Here is a 25116-nt window from a genome sequence, read left to right as displayed (position 1 = left end):
AGCAGAGTCTGGACATCTGGACGCCAGTTTCCCTGTCCCACGGAAATTCACAGAACGTTTACATTTCTTTTGGCGGCTTGGTCACTAACAGAAGCGCATTCTCTACTTTATTCCTAGGCTACAATGAGCTGTCGACGACTCCTCGGCGCTCCCCCATATACCTGGACGCCAGCCTCCCATCTGGCACCAACGTAATGTGTTTTGCACAATGCGACCATGGCACGCAGCCGTCTGGAAATGTCTCCTCACCATTCCCCAGAAAAACGCGCTTTGTCGGCCCACCAACGTCTTGCTTCCACTGCAGTCGTTTAAGTCGGCACCCTGTTCATTTGAACGCATGTAAAGCTTACCATATTACCTTCCCCAGAGCACGCAAACACGACTATTAACTACTGCCCACCGTTTCATAACGTATGGAGTCAAATCACAGTAAATATCATATTCCCTATGAACACGAAGTGGCATAACACCGAATCAGAAGTGAGTATGCCCTGCAGTCTCTCAAGCTTCCTGAGGAAATGCACAAAAGATAAGTGTCTTAACACGTTTTTGATGCTGAGTGTTTCCGATGAATGGCCTGCTGTGGCTCGTGGATATGGTACACATTACCACAGAAGGTATCATGATGAGAACCGTTTTCGTCACTTCAAGCACAGCCTTCTGGGAAATGGGTAACCTTCGCATACAAGAAATGACCACTGATGAGTGTGGTCGGGTAGAAAGGGGGTGACTTACGTGTAAGCATGCAGAGAGAACTAGAAATTGTTTCGTTGACTTTACTGCATCCAAGTTAAATAGCGGGCCTTCCACTGATCCCACTGATGACGCCACATGGCGTTCATGCGTATATCAGCATCAATACCGACGGTGAAACCTGCTGCATCGGCGTCCGCCAACCTGCTGTTGCAGACATAGCGCTCCTACTCACCTCACGGCTAAGGGGTCGCCAAGTATTTTGGCTGCATAGGTAGCTTGGGACGTGTCTGGCTGCTCCCTCAAACGCAACTTGTGGATCCCACGTACAGCGCCAAAGGGAAAATATCTGGCCACCATAGTTACAGTAAGACTTAGCAGCCAGGGCATATTCGTGAGTGACCGCAGACTGCTCTTCACCCGGGAGGTCGCTAGTTAGTTCCTCTGACCCGCCCCAGCGAATGGCAGCTTGCAGTCCGCATGACGATGTCACCCAGAGAGCGGTGGCTAGCGGCCCTCTCGCTCCTCGCGCCGGCGTAGCTCCAAGGTGCGGCCCGCCCCGCCACAGCTATAGCGCGTCCTTGCAGCGGAGGTTGGTAGTAGTTTCAGCAGGCCGGTTGGCCACCAAATTCATCACCAGAATCTCGTCGAGGTTGGTGTACAACGTAAACAATCGTTACTCACTCGGATTCTAAACATAAACATAGTGGCGACAAGACTACTCTGCATTTGACCCTCCAGGTTACACCCATGACGTATTTTCTCTATAGTTACAACGTCAGGTTCATTCAGCCCTCGTCGGTCCCTACACACAGTTCAATAGGTGCACTTCTATCTGCAATGTATCGGTTCTTTACAGCACGTCAGTTCCCTGTGCTGCCCTGAGTTCATCACACTTGTGTACAGCGCCCACCGTGCCTTGCCTTCACTCCTATGTGCGATGTCATAAACGTGCGCACCAGAATTATTTGCTAAATATCAACGTTACCCGCGAAAGCGATCTGATGTGACAGTCGGTATCTTGACTACCATCTTACAGCCGCAGCTGCACGAAATTTAGAAGAATTCTCAAAAAAACGCACCTGCACGTGGCTTGTTTTTGTGGCGCAGCAACACAAATCTACAGGCTAGAATCGTGACAGAAGTGCTTTTGATCCCTTACCTATTACTGGAGAATTTGCATGTGCCCTTGCATCGTTAGTTCCTTTGCAATACATTCCACGATGCATTCAAAAAGTTTCTCTTGGTGTTCAGTTACACCTTAGGTTTCGGAACGATGGCAGACTGCCACACTTTAGAATAGAAGCATTTACAGGAAAGTGAATCGGTCATGGATTTTCGAAGTACTGGACTCCACAATACCCGGACATTAATCCACTAGAGTCTAATTTCGTGTGTATGTGTGTGTGAGGGAAGCGGGAAGCGAAATTTAACAAAAGTTGATGCAGACGTGTTGTGTATGGTCCAGCAATATATGATACAGCTAGTTGTATAGTCTTTGCAAATGCAAGGTAGCTGAATAACTTTCCTAAAGTGAAATTTGTTCTTGTGTCTACGTGCCAGCACTGTAAAGATAAGCCTGGACGATGGATGTCTAGAATGGAAATATAATATCTAACATAATATGCTATTTAGTGTCCTCTACGTACTGCGTTTCTTTACCTCATTGGATACCCTCGATTTTATTGTGTGCACTACTATTTTCAACCGTTTTTAATTGTATCATAGACAAAGCAAAGCATACGTTCTGTATGTAAGAAGTATGTGTTACGTCTTTATGTTAAAAAGAAAAACACAACATACCACAATAGGAGGTGTCAACTGGATACTGTTTGATGCTTTAACTGAAAAAGAATGTTTGGTGTAAACTCAACTTGAACATCATTGAGTCTGAGTCTCCGATTCCCACGGCATTTTCTCGTCTCACTGAGCTAACGGGAGAGCTCCACCTCAGCCCAGAATTAGTGCTACTTGTTCTTAGCCCCGCTGCATGCAGTAACAGCATTATCAGAGCCTCATTGTCTGAACTGAATTTCTGTTAACCAGTGAGTCGGACTAAGGTTAGGTATATACACTTTTGTCTTGAACTGGGATGAGCAATCAAATCCCTACCGTGACGTGCGGCATTTTTTCTTCATCGTGTATACTGTTGGCTGCTCCTATCAAACAAATTACCTGTTTTGTGGCCATTTGGGATTTACATTTAATTTTAGTGCTGATTATGATTTATTTATGGTCTCCTTAATCGAACTGACAATAATTTTCTTACCCGTCTCGATTTATCTTTCTGTATGTGGATATAACACTATTTTGTATCATTAATATGCCATTATGCTTTTTTCCTCGAATAACTGATGTACATAGGGATCTGACGACAGCTGAGCGTGTCACCAAAGCTGGATGCATTCCAAAAAAGAGATTTAAACACAAGACTTCTGGTATTACCATAAATTCTCACACTCGTAAATTCATGTTTCTCTACTCAAAGAATAATTGAACGGGTTGTACCAGACTATAATCGACTAAAAAAAAAAAAAAAAAAAAAGCAGTTTTCGGTAATCAATATTGGAATGTAAGACCGTGGTTACTAATAGATCATTGAACTTTCATATGTGTGAATAACAGTAATGTAACCGCTTAATCGTCTTGTGAGATAGGACGAATCTTGTCTGGTTTCCCGTGGAACTACACCGAAGGGAGCAGCAAAAGAAGATATTAATCCATGGCACAATCTCAAATGCAAACAGATGAGTAGCAAGATCAACATCGACGATGTTGCAAATTGTGTAATATATTCGTCCTCCAAATACGACTCTGTGAAAGGAACAATGTTTACTATTTCATGTCATAATACTTTAAATTACGGTAGTACTCAGTGTTGATGTACGCATAAAAAATTTAACGATAATCTTATCCTCTCACTCCTATATCAGTGAAAGATAATCACAATTCCCTCTGAAATAAAATATAAAATATAATTTGGCAATGTGAAAGAAAAACACAAGAAGAAAAACATTACCTTTTATTCAGAAAGTACAACCACAATGGCGATAGCCTTACTTACCTGGTAAAATATTTCTGTTAATACGTATATCGTGTTAACGCGATTCAGGATATTGTTTACCATTGTTAGCGATCGCATACGATTCCGTTAGTGCTGTGAATGCATAATTTCATCTCTCTGTCGTTCTTCGCCTCTACTCGCTGGTTATAAGACTATAAAACTAAAATATAATAAGTTTTAATTCCCATTATATTGTTTTCGTTTCTTTCTTTGGCTTATTAAATTGGCATATCTATTACCAAAATTCATTGTTTCACTGAGTACCCTTGAGGTCATCGAAGCCGCAAGTAATTTACAGTGTTTTAATGAACAAACACGGAAACATAAATTAAAAACTGTTCTAGCATAAGGCATCATTATAATTGCAGAAATGCTGCATTCAAATGAAGAAAGGAAATTCATACAGCGCTCGTATTGACCCCAGCGCCCGTTAGTGAAAAGCTACACATAAATTTCGATGTTCTGTAAATATAAAACTGAACTGATCATGTCTAGATAAAACTTTCTTTGACGGAGAAAGTCATATGGTTTAAAACTAACAGTCATGAAAACAAAGGACTCTTTTTTACAGTTGACTTCTCTGGTACTAGGGAGGTTAAAATTGAAAGTATTTTTTCTTTCAATAAAAGACGTTACTAATTAAAATTCAAAAGTCAGAGTATATTAATAGGGAAATCATGTCATCCAATTGAATTAATAGTTATTGTGCAAAATGGCTTTGCACTTGATAAGGCGGCATGTATGTCTCCTAATTTTTCATTGTGTTAACAATGCAGGTTGCCCTACTACGCGTCGTGCATATTACTCGATTCCATAACGCATTTGCAACCCTCTGCCTATCGAGGGCTACGTACTGTAGCGTGTGACAAGGCTATGTGTGACGTAACCGTGACAGAGCTCGAGATACTGCTTGTTGTATTCCTTCAAGAAACTGAAAACACGAATCGAAGAGTTCTTGCACAGATGGAGCTACCTTTTCTTCATCAAGACAACAACGCAGCATGCACAAGCGCTGCGACATGTGCAACAACCCGACACCTTGTACACGAGGCCACAGAGCATCTTCCATACACCCCGACTATGCCCCATCCGCCCGTCATCTCGTTCCAAAACACGAAGAGAACTTTTAGTGGGTTTCACTTTGATAGTGATGAAGCGGTGAAAGTAGAAGTATTGTGTTGGCCCCTTCAACTAAGTCAAACATTCTACAGTGAGCGTATCAGAAACTGTTCTTCGTTTGGATAAACATCGTGACACGAAGAATAAGGCTGTAGAATGTTAATAAAGTTTATTTTATTCAAGAAGCGTTATAAATTATGACATATAAAAATTAAGAGACATTACTTTTCAGTAAGCACTTCTACTTACGCTTCAATTGAGAAGATCTACTAATTGAGACGGTACACGGTCACTTTTACTACTTCGATAATGTGAACCCGCATCTTAGAGTAATATTTCAAAGTTTACTTTGCATAATAACTTGCAATAAATCCATATAGAACCGTGAGATATGACATCATTTCCTCTGGATTACAAATGTTTCACGTATTTCCCAGAGCAGGTAAGGACCAGCCGTGGCGTCAGTCGTGATTCTTTGCTGTGGCCGCCGGTGTCCACGTGGCAGTCAGTGTGTTACGATTGGAACTGGATATTGCGATTATAATGGGTCAGCGTGAATGATGGATGAAATGCACTTGGTGATATTAATAATAAGCATTTGTTTGTCAGTAGCCGGCCGCTGTGGCCATGCGGTTAAAGGCGCTACAGTCTGGAACAGCGTGACCGCTACGGTCGCAGGTTCGAATCCTGCCTGGGGAATGGATGTGTGTGATGTCCTTAGGTTAGTTAGGTTTAAGTAGTTTTATGTTCTAGGGGACTGATGACCTTAGAAGTTATGTCCCATAGTGCTCAGAGCCATTTGAACCATTTTTGGTTTGTCAGTATTTACGTGAACCTGTAGGTAGAGAAATATCTCTTGCTGGTTAAGTGTAAGAGTAGACGTCACGAAACTACACTTTTATTGCGTCAGCATACAACTATTACAGAAACAACAGAAAGATAAAACGAATACAAATGCAATGTTTTTAATACTGATCTTTACAGAAATGAAATTTACTGCATGTCGTGAAGTAATCAGAAGCTGACACAGAATAGGATGTGTAGATTCCATTGTTTATGTTTAAATAAATTTGTCAAGTTCTGACACTCTTGCAGTTTCTTGGCTTCTCTGGAGACAGCAGATGTCTTCAGTCAGCAGGTCAGCCATTTAGTCTCCACTCCCTCGCAGACGATTCAAGCTGAGGCAACGGACTGGCAATACTCCTAGTTCCTGGGACAATCTGACAGGTATGGTTTACACTGACTCTTTGGTTTCACCACGTAAACTGCAATGAAGAGAAATGCGCTTTACTAAAGATAGGAAGTACAAAAATAACATAGCAGTTTAATTTTACTAGTGATAAGACAACGGTAAGCCTTCAACTTTTTTCATAGCGCGAATTTCACTGTCAGCATTGTGACAAGATTATGTTATGATCGTGTATGAGAGGTAATGTGGGGTCACACAGTGTGCTATTTACAGGTTTCTTATATCTACTGGTACTATAGCAGACAGTTGGAAGATTGACGAGGCGAATAAACCTGACTTATAGCGTATTTCGAAAGTTTAAGGATGTCACTAGAATCACATTCCTCTAGGAGGGTAATGCTCCTGGCGTGCGAAGCATTCAGTAAGCAACACATGTATCCTGTGACGAGGCAAATGACGAGAACCTTGGGGACCTCGGTTTACTTTGCTGAGAACTGATCTGGCGACCCCTGAGTTTGTGATTTGGAAATGGTCAGAACTGCCGTTCCCCAGTAACCGTAAAACTTTGTCGCACGTCAGCGATTTCATTGGAAAGCTGCGCCGCACGAGACCATCTTAAGCCTGGAACAATCCAACGTGACTGGAAGAAATGTGTTTACTTTGTCCTTTGTGTACACGTCAACAACGGTATTCCGCCGTCCGAACGTTCGCCCAACCACTTGTAACAACCCGATTGTAGAACCCATAACGAACACCGTTTTGTTGCAAAAAGGAATAGAAAAGTCAGTTATCTTGACAGTGATGACAGCTACTGACAACATTATTTACTCTCTTCGCAGTTTGATAAACAACCATTTTATGTAAATATTAATGCTTCTCATAAAGAAAGAAGTGAATGAAAGAATTTCATATGATACTAAACAGAAACCGTAAGGAAACAATTGAAGAAACTATTATTTACGAAGGTTAAATCCCAGACCATAAATTTACCAAAGATAACATTTATCCTAGAAAAGGGATGGAGCCGCATCAAGCTCTAAGTTCGCTGTGACTACAATGTAACTCGGCAATGGAGATGTTAGATTCAGTTCTCTCTTGTACTCTTGCAATAGTAGTACGCATCTAGAGCGTTACTAGATTGTTATAAAACAGATCTGAAGATTAAAAGTTTTACGGTTGGAAGTATAAGTCAGAAGTCGGACAGAAGTAAAATCATCTCTCCCGTTTAGACAGATAACGGGGTAGATGTTGCTGATTTGTGATGGGACTTAGCCTTAGTGATACTTAACAGTCACGAACATCAGAAGACACACAAAGACGCTCTTCGCTGACATAAACTCAATTATTAGAGTTGAACAGGCAACAGATAAACGCAATCACGAAGAACTTACAGTTACACCGTGTTGTCAGAAGCTATCATCAAAGTCAGAACTTCGGATGCTAAACGACGATTTTACCCTGCAGAAACTCTGTATGAATTCTGTACCCTTATCCATCACAGAGAATGCCAAGTGTGGAGAGCGCAATATCACCAAAATGTTAATTGTTTTGAGACAGACCAAAAGTTTGTAGTAGTGAGACCTTTCATTTTCCCCAACTCTAGAAGATTCACATTTTGTTAGAGTTTGAAGAATTATTCTCTTGAAATTGCGCCTATGATACTCTGCACGATCCCTGTGAAGTTATGGGCTTCTGCTTTGTGCGAGATGAGAGGCAACTTTCTGTTTAATAATCGTCCGCAGTATTATTGCACCTGGGACTGGGGCATTTCGGTCGGCTCATCATGAGTTTTAATTGTGATATTTTGCTAGGACACGATGAACAATTTCACAGTATACGTACAGCTGTCCTGAAAGCTCCGATAGAAGGTGCGTTTTCCTTAACCACTGTTCTTGATGACTGCAATGTATCAGCCTGCTTACAACAGTGGCCACGAAAAGACCAGATAAATAATGTCGTGTTTGCGTAGTAACAAACTTACTACACATGTAGATTTTACCTCTAGTTTTGTAGACATGTCCATCTACAGATTCATTATTTACCTTTCATGTAACAGCTACTCTCGTGGTAACCAAAACGCATGCAGGCACAATTTCTAATTCAGTGGAAATCTTAAGTAGTACTACCACAACGCCACTTCGCTATCCTTTTTTCTAGATACTTTGGTCTGGCCTAAGTAAAGTGGTTTAACCAGGTTCTTTTTTCAGTGTTCATTGAATCCTAATTACAATATGAGGCATGCTGCTATTTATAAATGCCTCAAATTTCGGACATTTTCAGCAATGGTTGTACTAGCGCACTGTGTCATCGTCTATAAGTAGCATATATTTCGTTCTGATATTACATTGTACATGTTAACTAAGTGAATGAGTGTGTGCCTTAATTTAATGCTAGCATGATTTTTCCGATTAGATGTAGTCCAGAACGTTCACTTATCACTGCCCATGTTCACCTAATCCTTCGTCTCTCCGTCAAGGCGTCGCTAAATTTTAAACTTCGATGCCTATTTCTACATGTTCCTAAACGTATGACGGGTATTGTTTATACACACTAATCCACTTTTCGGCCTTCTACAGGGTACGACGAAAAGTGTACGTTAGCTATCGATTTACAGTGTTTAACTTAGTGTAGGTTTGTGTACAACGCTGCCAACACATTGACTGTGAAAATTAAGCACACGCTATGGACCGCGGTACAGATGGCAACTTCCGTCGCCTGTTAAAATGTCTTTTCGTAAAATGCTGAAACTATAGCCCCTTTCGAACTTGACGTCGCGTTACACGACATAATCCTCGTAAAAGAATTCAAAGGTGTGTAGAAGTTAAAAACATGCAGTAGTTTTGCGGGGAAAGAAAGTTAGTGTAAAAGGTGGACTAAATATGAGCAGCAAAATTCCTCTGAATGGTTTTGTTGGAGAATGATGAAGAGATGTAATTTCGTAATTTCGGTAAGGGCAGTCACTGATCCTTGATGATTTAGTTTCATTCATGTTTTCACATTCACGGAAGAACCGTTGGCAAAATAAGATGCAAAACGGTCTAATGCTATCTTGTCAATCATGCACAGAAAATAGTAGTATTTGAATTAACTTACCTTTCGGTAGCTGGTTGTAGCAAGAATACAGCTTCAGGGAATTAGCATACAAGTAGAACTTGTTGTCTGCTGCGACACAAATGGTATCATCATCATCTTCCGTGTAGGACGACCTTCCCAGAAATATATTCTCAGCCGTGATATTGCCGGTGCTTAGTTCCTCATTCCCGATGCTGACGGTGGTCGTCCCTTCTTGTTGTCCGTAGACCTCCACCACTGCTACCAGTGCTGTAAAAGTCAATGATCGTAATCACAGATCTTTATTTCGTCTAATCGCTAATAGTGCAACTCTCCCACTTAGCACTGCAACACTACTGTGTGCTATATTTGCACCATCTGCTATCGTGACAACACTGAGGTATAGTGCAACTCTAAAGACTCTTACCACGAACTCTGCCACGTGCTAAACATATGTCCGCCATATGGTAATGATACTGATGTTGTCTGGTAGTGTGGTTCTGAGACCGACAGTGTCTTCGACGTACATGAAAACCATATGGCTACATTCAGGGAAGCTACAGTAAGAGAATACCGGATATTTCTGACATTTATGTAGAATATATGAAGATGTACTGCATCTCGAAAGCATGCACACTTGTTAGCAAGTACAACAGATAGGACGGAAATATCACCACTAATTTGTAATTATTCCTAATTATCATTAACTTATCATATCTACTCATGATTAAGAGAATTCTGATATGTTGAACCCTATTGTGAACTGTAATTATTTACGAACTGGGGAATATTTTGTGTTTAATCGATGACAGGGGGCGTTTTTACTGACTGTCCGACCTTAATAAACAAGTTGGAAATTACTAACACTAAAATACACAATCACGCATACTTTATTGCCTTTAATAATTTTTGTTACTTCGTTTCATTCTTAAGCAATATTCGTAGGATGACCATGTGAGTTATCTCACTGTCCTAAAAAATTATCCGTTCATTGTTGTATTAGCATCTTGATGTTAGCTACATCAATTCTTCAGGAGACTAACATTTTTTACCACTTTTAAATACTTATTTTAATGCGTCTTGTATTTGCTTACATTCGCATTCCTCAGTGATGCTTCGGTAATTTTTGGGCAAACATAATTTTTTGACGGGGAAAGAAAGCAGTCATGTAGGCTCGACCCTACAATATCAACCCAATATTACAAAGAGCGCTCAAATGTCGTAAGTGCCTAATATCATCTCATGCATTATTTGAACTCCATAAGAGTAGTACCAATACATCGCAGCATGTACGTCACTCTAATCATTAGTAACTTGAACTATCAAACGATAATTGTGTTTGGCACAGGAGACACATGGCCTAGGAGAATCTGGCAGTTGAAATCCGTTCGACGAAAGTAGAATACTCTTGCCACTCCAGCTGGTAGCGACAATGGCATAAGTGCAGTAGTACGATTGCCCCGAGTAATTTATCCCTTGTTCTGAGTGTACCCTACCAAAATTACATACTTTCATTGAATTATACTAAGTGCTCTCCTGGCTATAAGCTAAATGCTGTAATTGGAAATCATTCCCCATAAGGTTGGTATTGGAATCCAACGGTAATTGGCTATGATGTATATGACAGAAAAATGGGTCATTTCTTGAACAGTCCGCTCGTCCCAGAAAATAAAAAAGAAAGAATCAACAGTGACATAGACACTACGCTCATGTCGGACAAGTTCTCGCAATTAATTTCGTGCTACATTATACAAATGCAATGGTCTTCCAAGTTCTTGTTGGATTGTTATTATCTCACAACTAAATTGACAATAGTAGTACTTTACTCAATTATGTTTGCGAATGTTTCCCTTTCTAGTAAGGTTCTGCCCCACTAAAAGTTAGCCAGAAATTTGGCTGAAAAAGTTGGGCATTTCATTGGTTCTGACATCAAACAGCCCGCTCTACCGTTTGTAGTAAGGAATGAAGAGTATTGAAGGTGCTGGAAGCAATTCTCTTTACGATCATGTAGCTGATGTTTCACTGAAAAGCACAAATATCTCCAAGTGGATGACTCTCTAACAGTCTTTCACTCCTCATCAAGATAAAGAACGTAACCCGTTAAAACATTGTTCCTGTTACGTCTCCTCAAAATCACTTGTTTGAGAAGATTAATAGGTACCATTAGAATTTGTTTGTTTTTATGTTGCACTCAAATTAAATTTAGGGGCAAAGAAGTTACAGCCTTGCATGGAAAGTCTCACTTAACTTCTTGTGATGTTCCACATAGTGTACGATTGAGGCATCACAGCTCTTTTACTATTTACGTTAAGACCAATTTACTAGTACTTACACGGTTCCGTCACAGTAATGTGACCACCGCCTTTGTTCGGCATCAGCACGAGATAATCACTGACTGACGGTAGGGTGCAACATTAACAGTGGAGGCTGTATAAAGCGCGGTAGGCCGCCGCGGCGGTCAGTGCAGTCTTTGTCATAATGCGGAAACAAAACTATTTATCTGACGTCCAAAAGGGTATGATAATTGCCTTTCGGGCCAAGGGTGGATGCACGACTGAGTTTGTAAACTGTTCAAGTGACCCCCTGCTTAAAGTGTACTGCGTATGGCAAAACTGCACTATCCAAAACCGACAGCATGAGCAGTGGGGCAGCATGGACCATAGATGACAGGAGTGACAGGCAGCTGCGGAGATGTGAACGAATGAAACGGCATACAACAGTTGGGGAAAAGACGACCCTGATGAACCAAAGGGTTACCAACAGTGTCTGCTCAACAATCATCAAGCGAAAGCAAAGGGTTACCAACAGTGTCTGCTCAACAATCATCAAGCGAAAGTCGGTATTTTCCGGCGTCTACTGCAGGTGCCAGATTCGTACGCTCACGTCGACAGCTGTTCATTGGCGACGAAGGCTTGATATTGCTGTCCAGTATCTTAACTGGACCTGTTTTGAGCGGCTATTTTTAGGCGAAAGATGTTTTATGCTCGATCGGGTATAAGGCGGGTGGCGTGTACGGTGTGAAACGACTCAATGCAAACAACCTGCAATGAGTGAGGGAGTGCTATGGTCTGGGAATGTATTCGTGTCGGTGATTCTTCATAATAGATGCCATAATTGATCCAAACTAATATGCGTCTGTGCTTTGTGACCCTGTCTACCCCTCCATACTGTTTAATGTTCTTCCTTACGATAGCATCTGCCAAGAAGACAATGCATCCTTTCACTGCTGGATCTGTAGTTTGCTCTTAATATGACTGGACATGTTTCCTTCTGTTCTTTGGAATGAGATCTCAATATGGTAACTATAGGGCTCTTGTACTTCTCTTTATACTCTGTGATCTAGTTATGTGTTTCCAGTAATTGAAGTTTGTTTTTATTATGCAGCAGGTTTTTTGTACACTTGTTGTCAGTTTCACTACGTTGTTTCCTAAAAATAATGTAAGAGTTTTTTCATTGGACTCGCTTTCATCCATAGCGTCAATAATGTGGCCCCTATTTGACTTTCTAATTGTTTCATGATTCTCCCTCTGTTTTTTTGTTCATGCTACTTATTGTTTAACATTGTTTTTTATGCGCCTGCTCGTACATATCTTTTACCTTCCTTTAATCCCATTGATAGTAGTGTGTTTAGTTAGTGACTTGTAGCGCATTTTTCATTGCTGTTCATTACGGCAGTACCTCTTACGTTTGTAAGTCCCTCATATAGTTTTTAAAGAAACTTCTGAAATGAAACACATGAGAAAATTTTTCAGTCAGCACACCAAAACATTTCATAGAGGCAACGAAGAACGTGACGTCTTGTGTTACAATTCAGTGTACACAACCAAACACTGAGAATGCAGTGTTACGCACGAGTCAATCTGTGTATTGTGAAGGCGGCATGATATGCCTAAGTAGATATTCCAAAAATATTATCCTAAAAAGCAGAACCTACATTTCAAGATTTACATTTTCTGGTTTTTTAATTACAATGAGGACTTGAACAGACGACCGCGTGAGAAGAATCGTTCAAAATCACACACACAGAGAAATGATCTAAAACTTATGTTGCTTCCTGCAACACTCTAAATTGACTACTGTCCTAAGTCAGCAAAATGTATATGGTGCGGTACCTTTGTTGTTGCATAAATAAGGCTGGAGTCGTCTTTTCACCATTCCTTCAAGAAGTTTTGAATGTGCATTCCAGTATGTATCACATTTTAGCGACATGCTTTTTTACTTCTCAAGTGTAAAAGGTTAGCAACACCTGTCACAAGCTCTCAAAATTCATATAGTTATTAAATGATTAAAACTGGTGCCACAGGCTGGATTTGTATGAGACCGTTCTGGACAATATTTCTGACAAATTCCATAAGCTCATTTCATTCCATTTCTCGCAAGTACCTCCAGCATTTTAGTTACAGAAGCGACTAATAGGGAAATCTCTTACATGACCTGGTAACAGACTCAAAGTTCGCGAATCATTTATTATGAATGAGAAGTTCAGTTATCTTTGGTCTGATACAAATTCAACGGCTTCTGGTGAAAAGAATGTTAATGGAGATAGCAAAGCATTCGACCTCAGCAATTTAACTGCAGCGTATATGAGCTGTCAAGGTCGAATGTTCAGCTCCTTTAATGACGAGGGTGTGAAGCACAAAATGGGTAATTCTACGAGTATTTGCAAACGGTATCTTAGACCTGTATGTGCCTTAAAAGGTTCCAGAGAAATGGAAAGACCCGTCACAGTTAGAGTGATACGTTACTAAGTTTCTGTCAACACAATAATAGCTTCAATATACGTTTAAAAGACTTCGGAGCCTTGTTAAAAGCAAAACCTGAAAGCAGCCATGAGATTTAAATTAAACAGTCACTAGCTGATCTGACAAAAAATCTTAACATGTATTGGTACAGTATACACATCTATTTCACTTCTTAAGTCACTCTCGGCAAATCAAGGAGAGTAGGTCGAAGTACTGATTTCGCTTTTCCGAAACTGTTTCACCGCGGAAGGTGGATTCGCTGAGTAGACTCAAAAGACCTACCTAGTCGACATTGACGTAATTGATCAAGCAATATAAACTAAAACGACTCATTAGTGGCAAGGTATCTGGATGTGAGAAAATGTCTTCAAAGTCCTATATACAACTTTCTCCCCTTCCAGCAGAAGTTAATCGTAGGTCGAAAGTGCGACAAACGATTCCAAGCAACTCGAAAAAAGCACACATGATTGAATGCCTAACTCGTTGTCGTTGCAGAACCCCTTTTATACCCTCGGATGACGACCGCTTTGGAGGAATGAAGTGTCCTCCGTAAGAAACCAAATTGATTCAGCAAACTCAAGTCTTATGGTACTCATTAACGCGGAATCACAGTATGGGCAATAGCGCCCACATCGAAGCCTCGATCCTTGAATTATTCCGAACAACATACTATACACTTCCGAAATGTCATTTAGTGGACAATGTACGAGGATACCGGATAGCCTGCCGCCGTGGCCGAGCGGTTCCATGCGCTTCAGTCCGGAACCGCGCGACTGCTACAATCGCAGGTTCGAATCCTGCCTCGGGCGTCGATGTGTGTGATCTCCTTAGGTTAGTTAGGTGTAAGTAGTTCTAAGTTCTAGGGGACTGATGACCTCAGATGTTAAGTACCATAGTGCTCAGAGGCATTTGAACCATTTTGAATACCCGATATCAGACCTGATTTATGATTTTATTCGGGAATTCACTTCAGAAATAATTCAACAGAACTCTCTTAATGGATCAAAAGTGATAGTCCGAAAGAAGCTGTGATATGTCTATAACTGTTCACAATATACACAGTGTAGAAGTATTCCATAGTCTGGGAGGTGGTAGTTTGGAAGAAAACACAAGCAAAATATCCAGAAGACATGAGCTCTAAGATCCATACTTTTAGAGCTATGTGTACTTGGTGATACTGTAAACCGTATTCACAGTTCATTGCAAGTGCAGCAGATACCGTAATTCTAACAGAACCGGTGCGTATTTTGAGCAACTTACGAAAAACATTGTCGTCTTTTCCCTGTAATTGCCAGAAAATTGAAGCCTGCTGTTTCAAAAGGAAAACACCAAACTCCATTTTGATCACAAATGCAGGTGGTATGTAATAGCTTGTAAAACTACGACACAGTACCACACGTATTTTCCAGCTGCTTAATTTCATAAGTTTAAAACCAATTTTGAAACTGTATGTACTTGAGAATTCCATCGTAAATGAGATTGTAATATATGCTGGAAGAATAAATAACAAATAAATAAAGTTGTAGTAAATACTATGGCAATATCAGGGATGTTATATTTGTATGAAACATGTCATACATTTGATGTCACGGTAATATCGCAAGCGTAAGAGCGCGCGGAGTGCTGCGTTGCGTACAATGTGCGTTGTTGTACAGACGTGTGTCTTTGGGCAGAAATGACAAATTGTGCGAGAAATGGTGTTGTAATAAGTGGGAAGGTAAGATATAAGTGAAGGACCACGTGCATGTGAGTAGTACATGGTCCAAGAAAGTATTTAGCATTAACGAAAAAAGCAGTATGGGCCAAGTTTATTCAAGCTTATCGCTAATCAAAAAGAGGCTACTGTCTATACTGATTATCATATTAAGCATTACATCGTACTGAAAGCAACTCATCGCAAAGTAAGATCCATATAGTAGTTTTATAATTGTGGTATACGCATGTCAGTAGAATAGTAGCTCTCTTGGAAAACTAGTGTTGTCTTGTCACACCAGTCTATACTGACCCAACGCGTTAACCATCAACGTAGTCGTATCCTCTCATCATAACTTCCGAGAAAGTCACAAGTGAAGAATATGGTTAAAAGAAAAAAGGATCCGTTAAATTGACAACTCATTTTGAATCAAGTGGTCATTGTAATAGAAAGCTGTACTAACCACGGTTCTGTATGGTGCAGCACTGCTATGGTAACGCAGACAATCAGTTGAAACGAAAAGTGATATAAGCGCAATACACGTTTGAGTGACAAAAGTAAACTGGCTATTTTGTAGCCTAAGCAATTTTTTCTGATTTTATGTTGTGTTCTGTAAATGACATATTTCTAAACAACATTAGTAGTGGCAATAGGTTGTTGCCATGAAGGAAAGATTCTACGGCACTATTCGAATAGTATCTGATAAAGAATTAATTGGTTCCGGTCACAACTAAATATTTTCAAAGAGACAGCATCATCGTGGTTTGTGTGACGCATTACAGTTTCTATGCAGTGTTGCTGGTCGCAATTAAAATATTTATTAAAATTATTTGATCACAGATTAACATCTTTTGTGTTTATTTTACGCGTGTTTTTTACATCTAACCTCGCGCAGGGGTTTCTGTTAATTTACCGCATTACCTTTGATGTCCAGTATTTGCGTGAATTCAGTGTCATTAGCTATTTACCAAATGTAGCTTTCAATCGTTTTGGAGATGGGAAACCTTTTATTCTGATTTCTAAATTCGTTCAGACAACCTCCCACGGTAAGGCTGCCGCACGTTGCCTTCCTTTTTTTATTTATTTTTTGCTTTTCTATCGTTGTTGTCCACAGCAAACACTCATGCAGTAGCGATAGGGTTGTCGCTGTCAAAATTCCGTCGATAAGCATCGATCTTCGATTTAGACGCTTTGTTCATCTTTATTCTGCAACAGTTTTATACACAGGAGAGTATACGTGAGTAATATGTTATGATACAACAAGAATGTAATGTGGTCGCACTGGATTACTCAGTTGCTTACTGCACTCTGATGATGATTCGATTCAGCAAACAGCTTACAGTAGACGAGATAAGCTTCATAATAGCGAAGATTACGAAGTGCTCATTCTAAATAAGAAATGCATTATAAAGTCTATTGGATTTTTTTTTTTGTTTCGGTAATACAACCATCTTTCAAAACATTGAAAAATGTTTTTGCACCCTCTACGTAAATGATCCTTTGGTACCGACGAAACCTCTACAACATATCTCACGGACGGCACTGATGTCTGTAGCAAGGTTCTGCGTTAAAACACTTTAGGGAAGTGGAAACCTGCAGAAGATCGATTATTGTTTGAGGCGCTGGTAGTTGAAATTGAACGTAATTAAGAATAAAGCACTGCGCATAAACACGTGAAAAAACCCACAACACTTCATTTACACTATTGGCGAAAATTCACTGAAACCAGGAAATACCTAGGAGTAATTGCCCGAAGAGACCTCAAGTGGAACGACCAAATAAAACTGGCTGCAGTAAAAGCAGTTGCGAGTGTGAGAGTTATTGGAAACTTCTTAATGAAATGAAATTCATCCACGAAAGAGATGGTTCTCAAAGCACAATGTCTGTAGGTTCCTGTGTACTTCTCGTCCGACTTGAATCGATAGGACAGACTGAGAAGATAGAGAAGACGAAGAATGATTCTTTTGTTTAGTAAGTGCGGGGGCTTTACGAATATGCTGAACGAGCTCAACCTCCTCATCGTCAAACTGATATCTCAAACTGTAACAAGATTTTTACGGCTGTACCTACAATATATACATATTGTACTTATTTACGTGATATTGGTTATCAGCTTTTATCTGTAATTTTGTTATCTGTAATTTTGTAAAATATTTGTATGATTATCTTTGCGTCTGTTATCTCGATACTCGTTACGATTCCTAGTTTGCTTCTCATGGGTGTATAAGAACTAGTCAGCCAAACTGTACATTTGTAATTGCTTGGGTCTTACTCTCAAATCATTCAAACTTTTCATATAGGCAACACAAACACCTTTCGTCAACTATCTATGAAGTACCATTGCTCGCGAGCAAAGGATATCAAAAAATCTTCTTAGAACACTCCCTACCCTTTAAGGTGTCTTCCATTCCGAACTTAACGTCGCCAATTGCTGCAATAAAATGTACTTCCTCGACTCTAGAAATAGCTTTTCACACGGATTAATACATGAGAAATCACCTAAAATGGAGGTAAGATAAAGATGTTTATCGTGAATGAAAGTTTATAAATTCTGTCAATACTTACCAGCAACAAGCAACAGAGCAGCTTTCATTGTACTCGACAGGACTATAACTGCTCCCTGCGATATATTTTCGTTTATATATATTTAGACACACGATGGCATCATTGAATGTTTTCCTTAAGTTTCCTTCTGATTTTCCGTTCCGTGAACTGTGGTTGCAGCAACTAGCAGCAGGTTGACTTTCCTTGTACTTGAAAGGATCTGTTATCGATCGCTGTGTCATACTTACTATCAACATTACAACTACAGCATTCAATAAAACTGGTTACCATACTGAGTCGTTTACTTTGCTTCTTTTTTCCTTTCCTTCTTTTTGGTTTGCGTGTCACTGTAGTAGAGGCGAGGAAACGAAACGACCGGTGTCCACTGCCACGGCTCAGCAACACAATTGAGTTGATATTTTCACACTCGTCTTATTGGCAATACTTGTCCAATCCGCTGTGAGAAGACCAATTTCTATTAAAGCGAGTTTCTAGAAATTGCTTATCAACATTTTAAAATTAGTACAACTCAGTTTAGGTACAGATTCGAAATGAATATTTTTTTCTCTCAATAAAGCTTATCTTTTAATGCAGTACGGCTCGAATCCTGATGAAAGGAGGTGAACAAATGTTAGTGATCGTTTATACCGTCCATCGTGCAGTCTAAATTGCTTTCCATTTTGAAGAGGAAACACTTGTGCCTAGAGGTTTGTATACTTAGGAACCTAAGTACCTAGATACTACAGTCTAGTTACCAATCTTAGAATTACATGAGGGAGTGTACTCTAGAGACTACCGAAGTAGTTTCCACAATCTTCTAATTTTTTTATTGTTCTTGGACGTAAGGCTGTGTTTTTGCAGTATTTGTAATTTTTTCGAGATCTACACGTTCTAGTCCCATATAATACATTAAATCTATTTCAAATATATGGTTAATTCTTTAGTTACTGTCTATTATGCCAAGTTATACATACATATTGCACTAGATTAATTTTGGGAGCACTATATCACATGGGCATGTAAAATTCTCCTCCTTAAAAAATCATGTTGTATGTAACGGGTAACAAGCCGACGCCTTCTGTAGACACTAGCCGTCATATGAAACACCAGACGAGCATTATTTGTTAGGATTGAGTCTAGCTACACAATTAAAACGAAAATGGCAAATATTTGCTATAACTCTAGAGATTGGGCATATAAAGACTCTTAGGAAAGACATCCTATATAAAGTATTGACGGTTACGGAATGCTGCGTCGGTCGTTCGCCTTAATAAGAAATAATTTAACAGAGGACAATGTCGTGACTTGGAAAATGGGAAATCCTTGAATGTGGCGGAGAAAATTTTGTAATGCAGGAAGAGACTGGAGCACAAAAATGTGGATAAGTAATAAGAAAATATTTTAAAGACCAAATACTCAGATAGCTAGAAGCGAAAGAGTGTAAATTGTTTCGAATTACAACCTTGTCGTTGGCTCTTCTGGTAGAGGGAAAGTCATACAAGGAACGACTTATAGAGAAAAAGACGATTCTTCACTTCTCACTAACACCTCCACAGAGGTACACAGACGTATTTAACATGAGAAATGTTTAATTGTTTTGGGTTTTAGTGTAAATGGCATATTAGTTATATATGTAGTACATTCTATCATGTGAAAAAATTATGTCACATTGTCCTTAGAACAATGAAGTGAAACAACTTTTTTAATGCATTTAACCTCTCATTTTGCAATAAAAGACATAATGTCTGGTGGGATACCGCAATCACTGGTTATACAAAGTTACTTATAATTAGTCTTGATTGCAAAAATATTTATTCACATGACTGATTTCGGTCATCTTCAGATCTGCAAATTTCGGTTAGAGGAGAAACTCGTCTATACACAGCACCTTCACATGGTGCGTCCTGTAACCGAAATTTGCAGATCTAAAGATGGTTCTAGAGACACCGAAGCCGGCCACGTGAATTAACATTTTTGCAACAAGACGGATTATAAGTAACATAGATTTGAACCTCGTGCACAGAGATGTTGTGAGCCATACAGAGCTAAGATAATGATCAATTTCAGTTGCACTGCATTTCCACAAAGGTGTTGTAACAAGACAATTATCCCTTCGCTCTTCCTATAACTAGCGTAGAAGTATGAAGAAGAATTCACATAGCTTCACAGTGCAGAGATGCTGCAAACAGCAAACTACGATATCAGTTTATGGGTTCACGTATCCTGCTACCATTTACGTTCCTACTGCTTCTTTCGAATACTTATATACTTATTATCTTTTCATCAGTGGTCTCAGAAAGACTTTTGGAGAGATTTTCTCCATTAGTAAGGCTATTTTTTTTGAGTGACTTCACGAAGAAGATGAAATTAACAACATTGACAATAAAGTAAACAAAACAGTTTGATGATATTTTGACTGTTAAGTGGAACTAATCATGAGAGACGACATTCTGTTAAGCGGTACTGAAGACAAATCGTCATAAAGAACGGTAAAGCCTTTCTCACTTCGAATGGAGAGATACCAAATCTCATTCTATTACTCCTCTTTAAACATCGTGAAGATTTAGTTTATGGCTTTAGGCGCAAATCAGCATGGTTCCCTTAAAAAAAAAAGACGCCTTTCATTTCCCACCACTTCCTTATTCGAGCTTGTGTTATAATTCTGATGTGTGTAAATGATAATCTGTGGAGACAGCCGCTTCAAATCTGTTCCGTCGCCGGCGAGTCAGCCACTTCGGGCTCTTCCTCAAGTTGAAAATTCCGGTATGATCTCGAGTTCTCTGAACAGTCTGTCGCACCACACTGGCACTTCTCTTCTGGAAGTACCTCGTACTCTGTAACAAATAAGTGTACAGATGTGTCAACATAGATTAACTCTGTGAAAACTTCTGCAGAGGTCTTGTTATTTACTGTTGGTACAGCAAATGTCAGACTCTCCCTTTCCCACAGAGCACACGCAGTACTACTCCTGCAGCCCCTGCAGAACATGAACAGGAAGTCACGAATGTAGACTTTCTTTGACTGCATCCCTGTTACCAGTATAGCATCCATTTTGTTGATGAGCTTTAACTGCTTCATCTTCGCCTGATTAGTGAACAAAGTGACGTGCTACTATTCTACTTTTTACTAACAAGGGACATCTTTGAAAACGAATTTTCGGAACCGCAGAAAATCATGTATAAAATAACAAATGGTTCAAATGCCTCTGAGCACTATGGGACTTAACATCTCTGGTCATCAGTCCCCTAGAACCTAGAACTACTTAAACCTAACTAACCTAAGGACATCACACCATCCACGCCCGAGGAAGGATTCGAACCCGCGACCGTAGCGGTCACGCGGTTCCAGACTGAAGCGCCTAGAATCGCACGGCCACACCCGATCACGGAAAAACCAGTGGTCTGTGTAATTTCCATGCAAAACGCTGCATTCTACATAGAGTAGTATTTTAGTAGAGAGAAATAAAGTAGCAAGATTTAAGTGAAAGGTAAATAGGCAACAGGAAGAATGTTAACACGTAATTCAATGACGACAGTGTACATGAATTTTGAGTCAACAGTGCAAAAATAGTCTGCCTAAAGTAATTATATAGCTCAAAACACACGTATCCTACACACCTGATAGTGCTTATACTAATCCTCATTCTGCAGATGCTGGAGTGGTTAAAACAATGCAGACTAGAACAAAGTCAACACCTGACTAAATCCACGTTACTATATTCAATATCACTTATGTATTCAATCAGTCCAACAACAAATGTGAAATTAATTACTTAATTACAATTTTAAATGATGATGTGGGTATGTCAGAGTCAAACAGGCCTTTCACCATATATAGTGCAAGTTGTTTGTACATAATAGAGCGAAGGTATATTGACAAACGTATGTGAATCTTCGCTTGTGTTTTGGAACATTGTAGTCTTACATAATCAGCAATCCTTCTGATGTAGAGCTTATAATGGGGAAAGATGTAACCACCAAGAGATGGTGGTGTTTTGTGGATTACAGTGGAATATCTTCAGCATAAGATCTTTGTTTGGAAAAGTTGCACCTCGACGAGTGCGATGCGTCTACCCTCACCATCAATTATGCAGCAACACGTTCTTTCCACTTACTGCGAGTTCGCCAAGGACTAAAGTTAGATATCGTTTCATGTTGATCCTTGGTCCTTGTTCTACTTTTGCTTGCTCCCGCATGAATGTTTCGTGGGCAGGTTGTTTCAAGTTCCTTTGAATATATGGGACAATAGTGTCTTTTGTCTCTTGAAACCAGATGTACAACTTGTTTATTAATCAGCCTCTCATTGATAATACCATATCAATTGTGTATCTGTGGGTAGAGCATGACAGTGTTGTTGGTGAAGACATTTCGTACTGGAATTGGCTCTGGTCATTGTTCCAAACATTTTCTATCTCCACACTCTGCTCTCCCATAAACACGTTCACTTCATCCACAAACTGTTGTGCCATCTGACGTATACTATTAATGTCTTCTTTGTCTTTCTGTGTGACAAATTTTGTAAAATGCCTAGATGAAATGCGATACTCAGCTTTGAGACTGTCGATAAAAGCATTCAAAGCTTTAAAATTATCCAAGTCATACATTTTAGACGCTTCTAGTGCCCACATCTGCAGATGCCAACAGTGAACTGTCGATCCACACGACCTCTCTCTATCACATTGAGATACCACATGCTCTTTCAGAGCTTCTAATTGGACAGTCTGTTTTCTTTAAAACGATCTTTAGCTGCCTTTCACTAGCTGCACAATTTACAATTTATCGGTAATTTGATTTACTTTTAATGCGCCTATAGTGTCTCACTAGTGTGCTACAGGAATTAAAGACACGATTCCCACAGCCTTCTTTTGTGTTTTCTAATAGGCTGTCGTCAATATCTTCTATTACAGTGGATTTCGACGGATTGCTTGTAAATAGATCGTACTCACTTTGACTACAGTGTTGCTGTTGCTCTGGAGATGAACGTCGTCTACTGTTCGAATAGCCACCTCAGGTTCAGGTTCTTCCTGTCCTTAAAAATCAGTATCCCTGTCTTTATATTTTGTGTTTAACATCTTTAACTCACATCCACTAGATGTATACAGGTGTGGAATCGTTAAATTACTAAGTTCTCCCAGATTGTTTTAGATTTAACTTCTCTGTGATGTTCAATGGTGTGTGCAATAAAGTAACGGAAAACGCTATGAAAATATATACTGTACTAAATGAAATGAAATTCATATCACCAAGATAGTCATAACACGAAAGTCGATTTTAGTAAAACATAAAGTATCTATAAAAACAGCGTGGCTGCATTAGATTCAATTATTATGGTATTATTTATTCTGGGCACTGAAACAAACTGTGTTTACTTGCTTTCCCATGTCACAATGAAGTGGTTCGCTAATGTGGAATGCTACAAATAAAATAAATAAAAGTTCCATATTGATTTTCAATTTAACTTATTTTAGCTGTGACTCAAAATGGATAAAAGTGTATCCTCCACCGAGACCTTATCAATAATCACACAAAATCCTCTCACGTGAATAGAAAGGACAACAACTGCTAAACATTATATACTGGTCCATTTGAAATAGGTAATGTTGAAAATGTAGGTGCTTCCTTGCTAGTATATCCTGGATAACCAAAATTAAAGGCTATAAACACTCCACTACTTAATGAGCAACTTCTAAAATGTTTTCCAATGTTTCTGTCTCCATAATGATGTATGTATGAATATAGTTTCCACGTTTTGTAGATGAAAGTCCATGTAACTCGACATTTTACATCTAGTACGAAGAACGTGTGTACTTTGTACAAGTGTATGTATAAGTAGAATAGTGTGTGAACATATGCATTATTAACCACTTGCCATATTGTGGCATAACCTGTAATGAGTTGTAAATACTTAGTGAAGTTGTACTTTTACGTCACTTAATGAACTGTGTCTTGTGTACATGTTGTTTAAACAACGTGACCTTGGAATGGTTCCAGTCAAAAGGAGTCACCACACATATTACGATGTTTATACCATTGTGACAGCAGATGAACAGTTCCAGTTTCGTAAAATGTAGTCCGCCGCTGACGGATTCACAAGCGCATTGTCAACTGTACTTCCTTGACCGGCAGCAACAGACGTCCGCACATGTCTTTCTTCAGGTCATCAAAGAAGTGAGAACCACGCAGAGAAAGGTTCTGGCTGAACGGAGCATGTTGCAGTGTTTCTCAACCGAATTGTTGAAGATCAGGCATAGTCCGATTGGCAGTGTGGGGGCTTGCGTTACCGTGCAAGAAGAGCATTCGGACCGACTGCCCGAGGTCAAACGGGAAATCCAAGACTAGAAACATCCCACACCTTGTGATATCATACTAACATCCTACTTGCCTCCTAGAGTCTTTCCTGGGAGCAATGGAGGCTGCAGCTTTATGCATAAGACATAATTAGTGGTGTGATGTACCAATAGTAGAAAGTGACCTTTTGCGGTAAATATGGCAAAAAAATGCGGTCTCTCAATGTGATTGGCTGATGCATTCGAAGGCTGTGCCCTAAACCACCACTTTTCTTCCACCAACACTTTTGGAAAGGTGCATTTAACTCACCTAACATTCTGGAATAAGTTGCTTTAAATAGAAGCTATCGCCAACTTCATTCGGAGTTCATAATTACAAGCGTAACTGAAAACAAAAGCTAAACGTAAAGACAAACAACGCTCTTCGGGCACTCAAGCGAAGTTATGGCCCCGTCTAAACAGATCAAATATGCAGTCATGATACAATGACGTGCTGTTGGATGCGGACAATTATATTTCATTTTCACGCACAATACAGTAAAATGCTAAGGAAATTTAGGGGTTAGTCATGGGAAATGGACATGTTGCCTCGTGTGATCATTTAAATCTTATTTCTGTGCACTAATAATGAGTCTAAAACGGTTTCAGAATACATAACATGTAATCAGTTAATTGGGTCGCAAGATAAATTTCGTAAATAAGGCAATAACTTGCGAATTGGTAAAACGAAGAGAA

The 25116-nt window shown here is 39.6% G+C and overlaps 2 protein-coding genes across 2 annotated transcripts in view; both read right to left on the bottom strand.

The window, feature by feature from the left end:
• The window catches only part of LOC124595748, an 87584-nt gene that overhangs the window by 37465 nt on the left and 25003 nt on the right, over positions 1-25116 (bottom strand). The gene's annotated exons all lie outside the window — the stretch shown is intronic.
• Positions 5826-18172, bottom strand: LOC124595746. Its single transcript, XM_047134622.1, has 3 exons — positions 18117-18172; positions 9159-9386; positions 5826-6141 (listed from the first exon to the last, which is right to left on the bottom strand). The coding sequence occupies exons 1-3, from the start codon at positions 18142-18144 to the stop codon at positions 6080-6082; spliced, it is 318 nt and encodes a 105-aa protein (XP_046990578.1). The 5' UTR covers positions 18145-18172; the 3' UTR covers positions 5826-6079.

Source organism: Schistocerca americana, chromosome 2 (assembly GCF_021461395.2).
Source record: "Schistocerca americana isolate TAMUIC-IGC-003095 chromosome 2, iqSchAmer2.1, whole genome shotgun sequence".
Classification (NCBI taxonomy): domain Eukaryota; kingdom Metazoa; phylum Arthropoda; class Insecta; order Orthoptera; family Acrididae; genus Schistocerca; species Schistocerca americana.
This window is presented reverse-complemented; position numbering and strand designations above follow the sequence as displayed.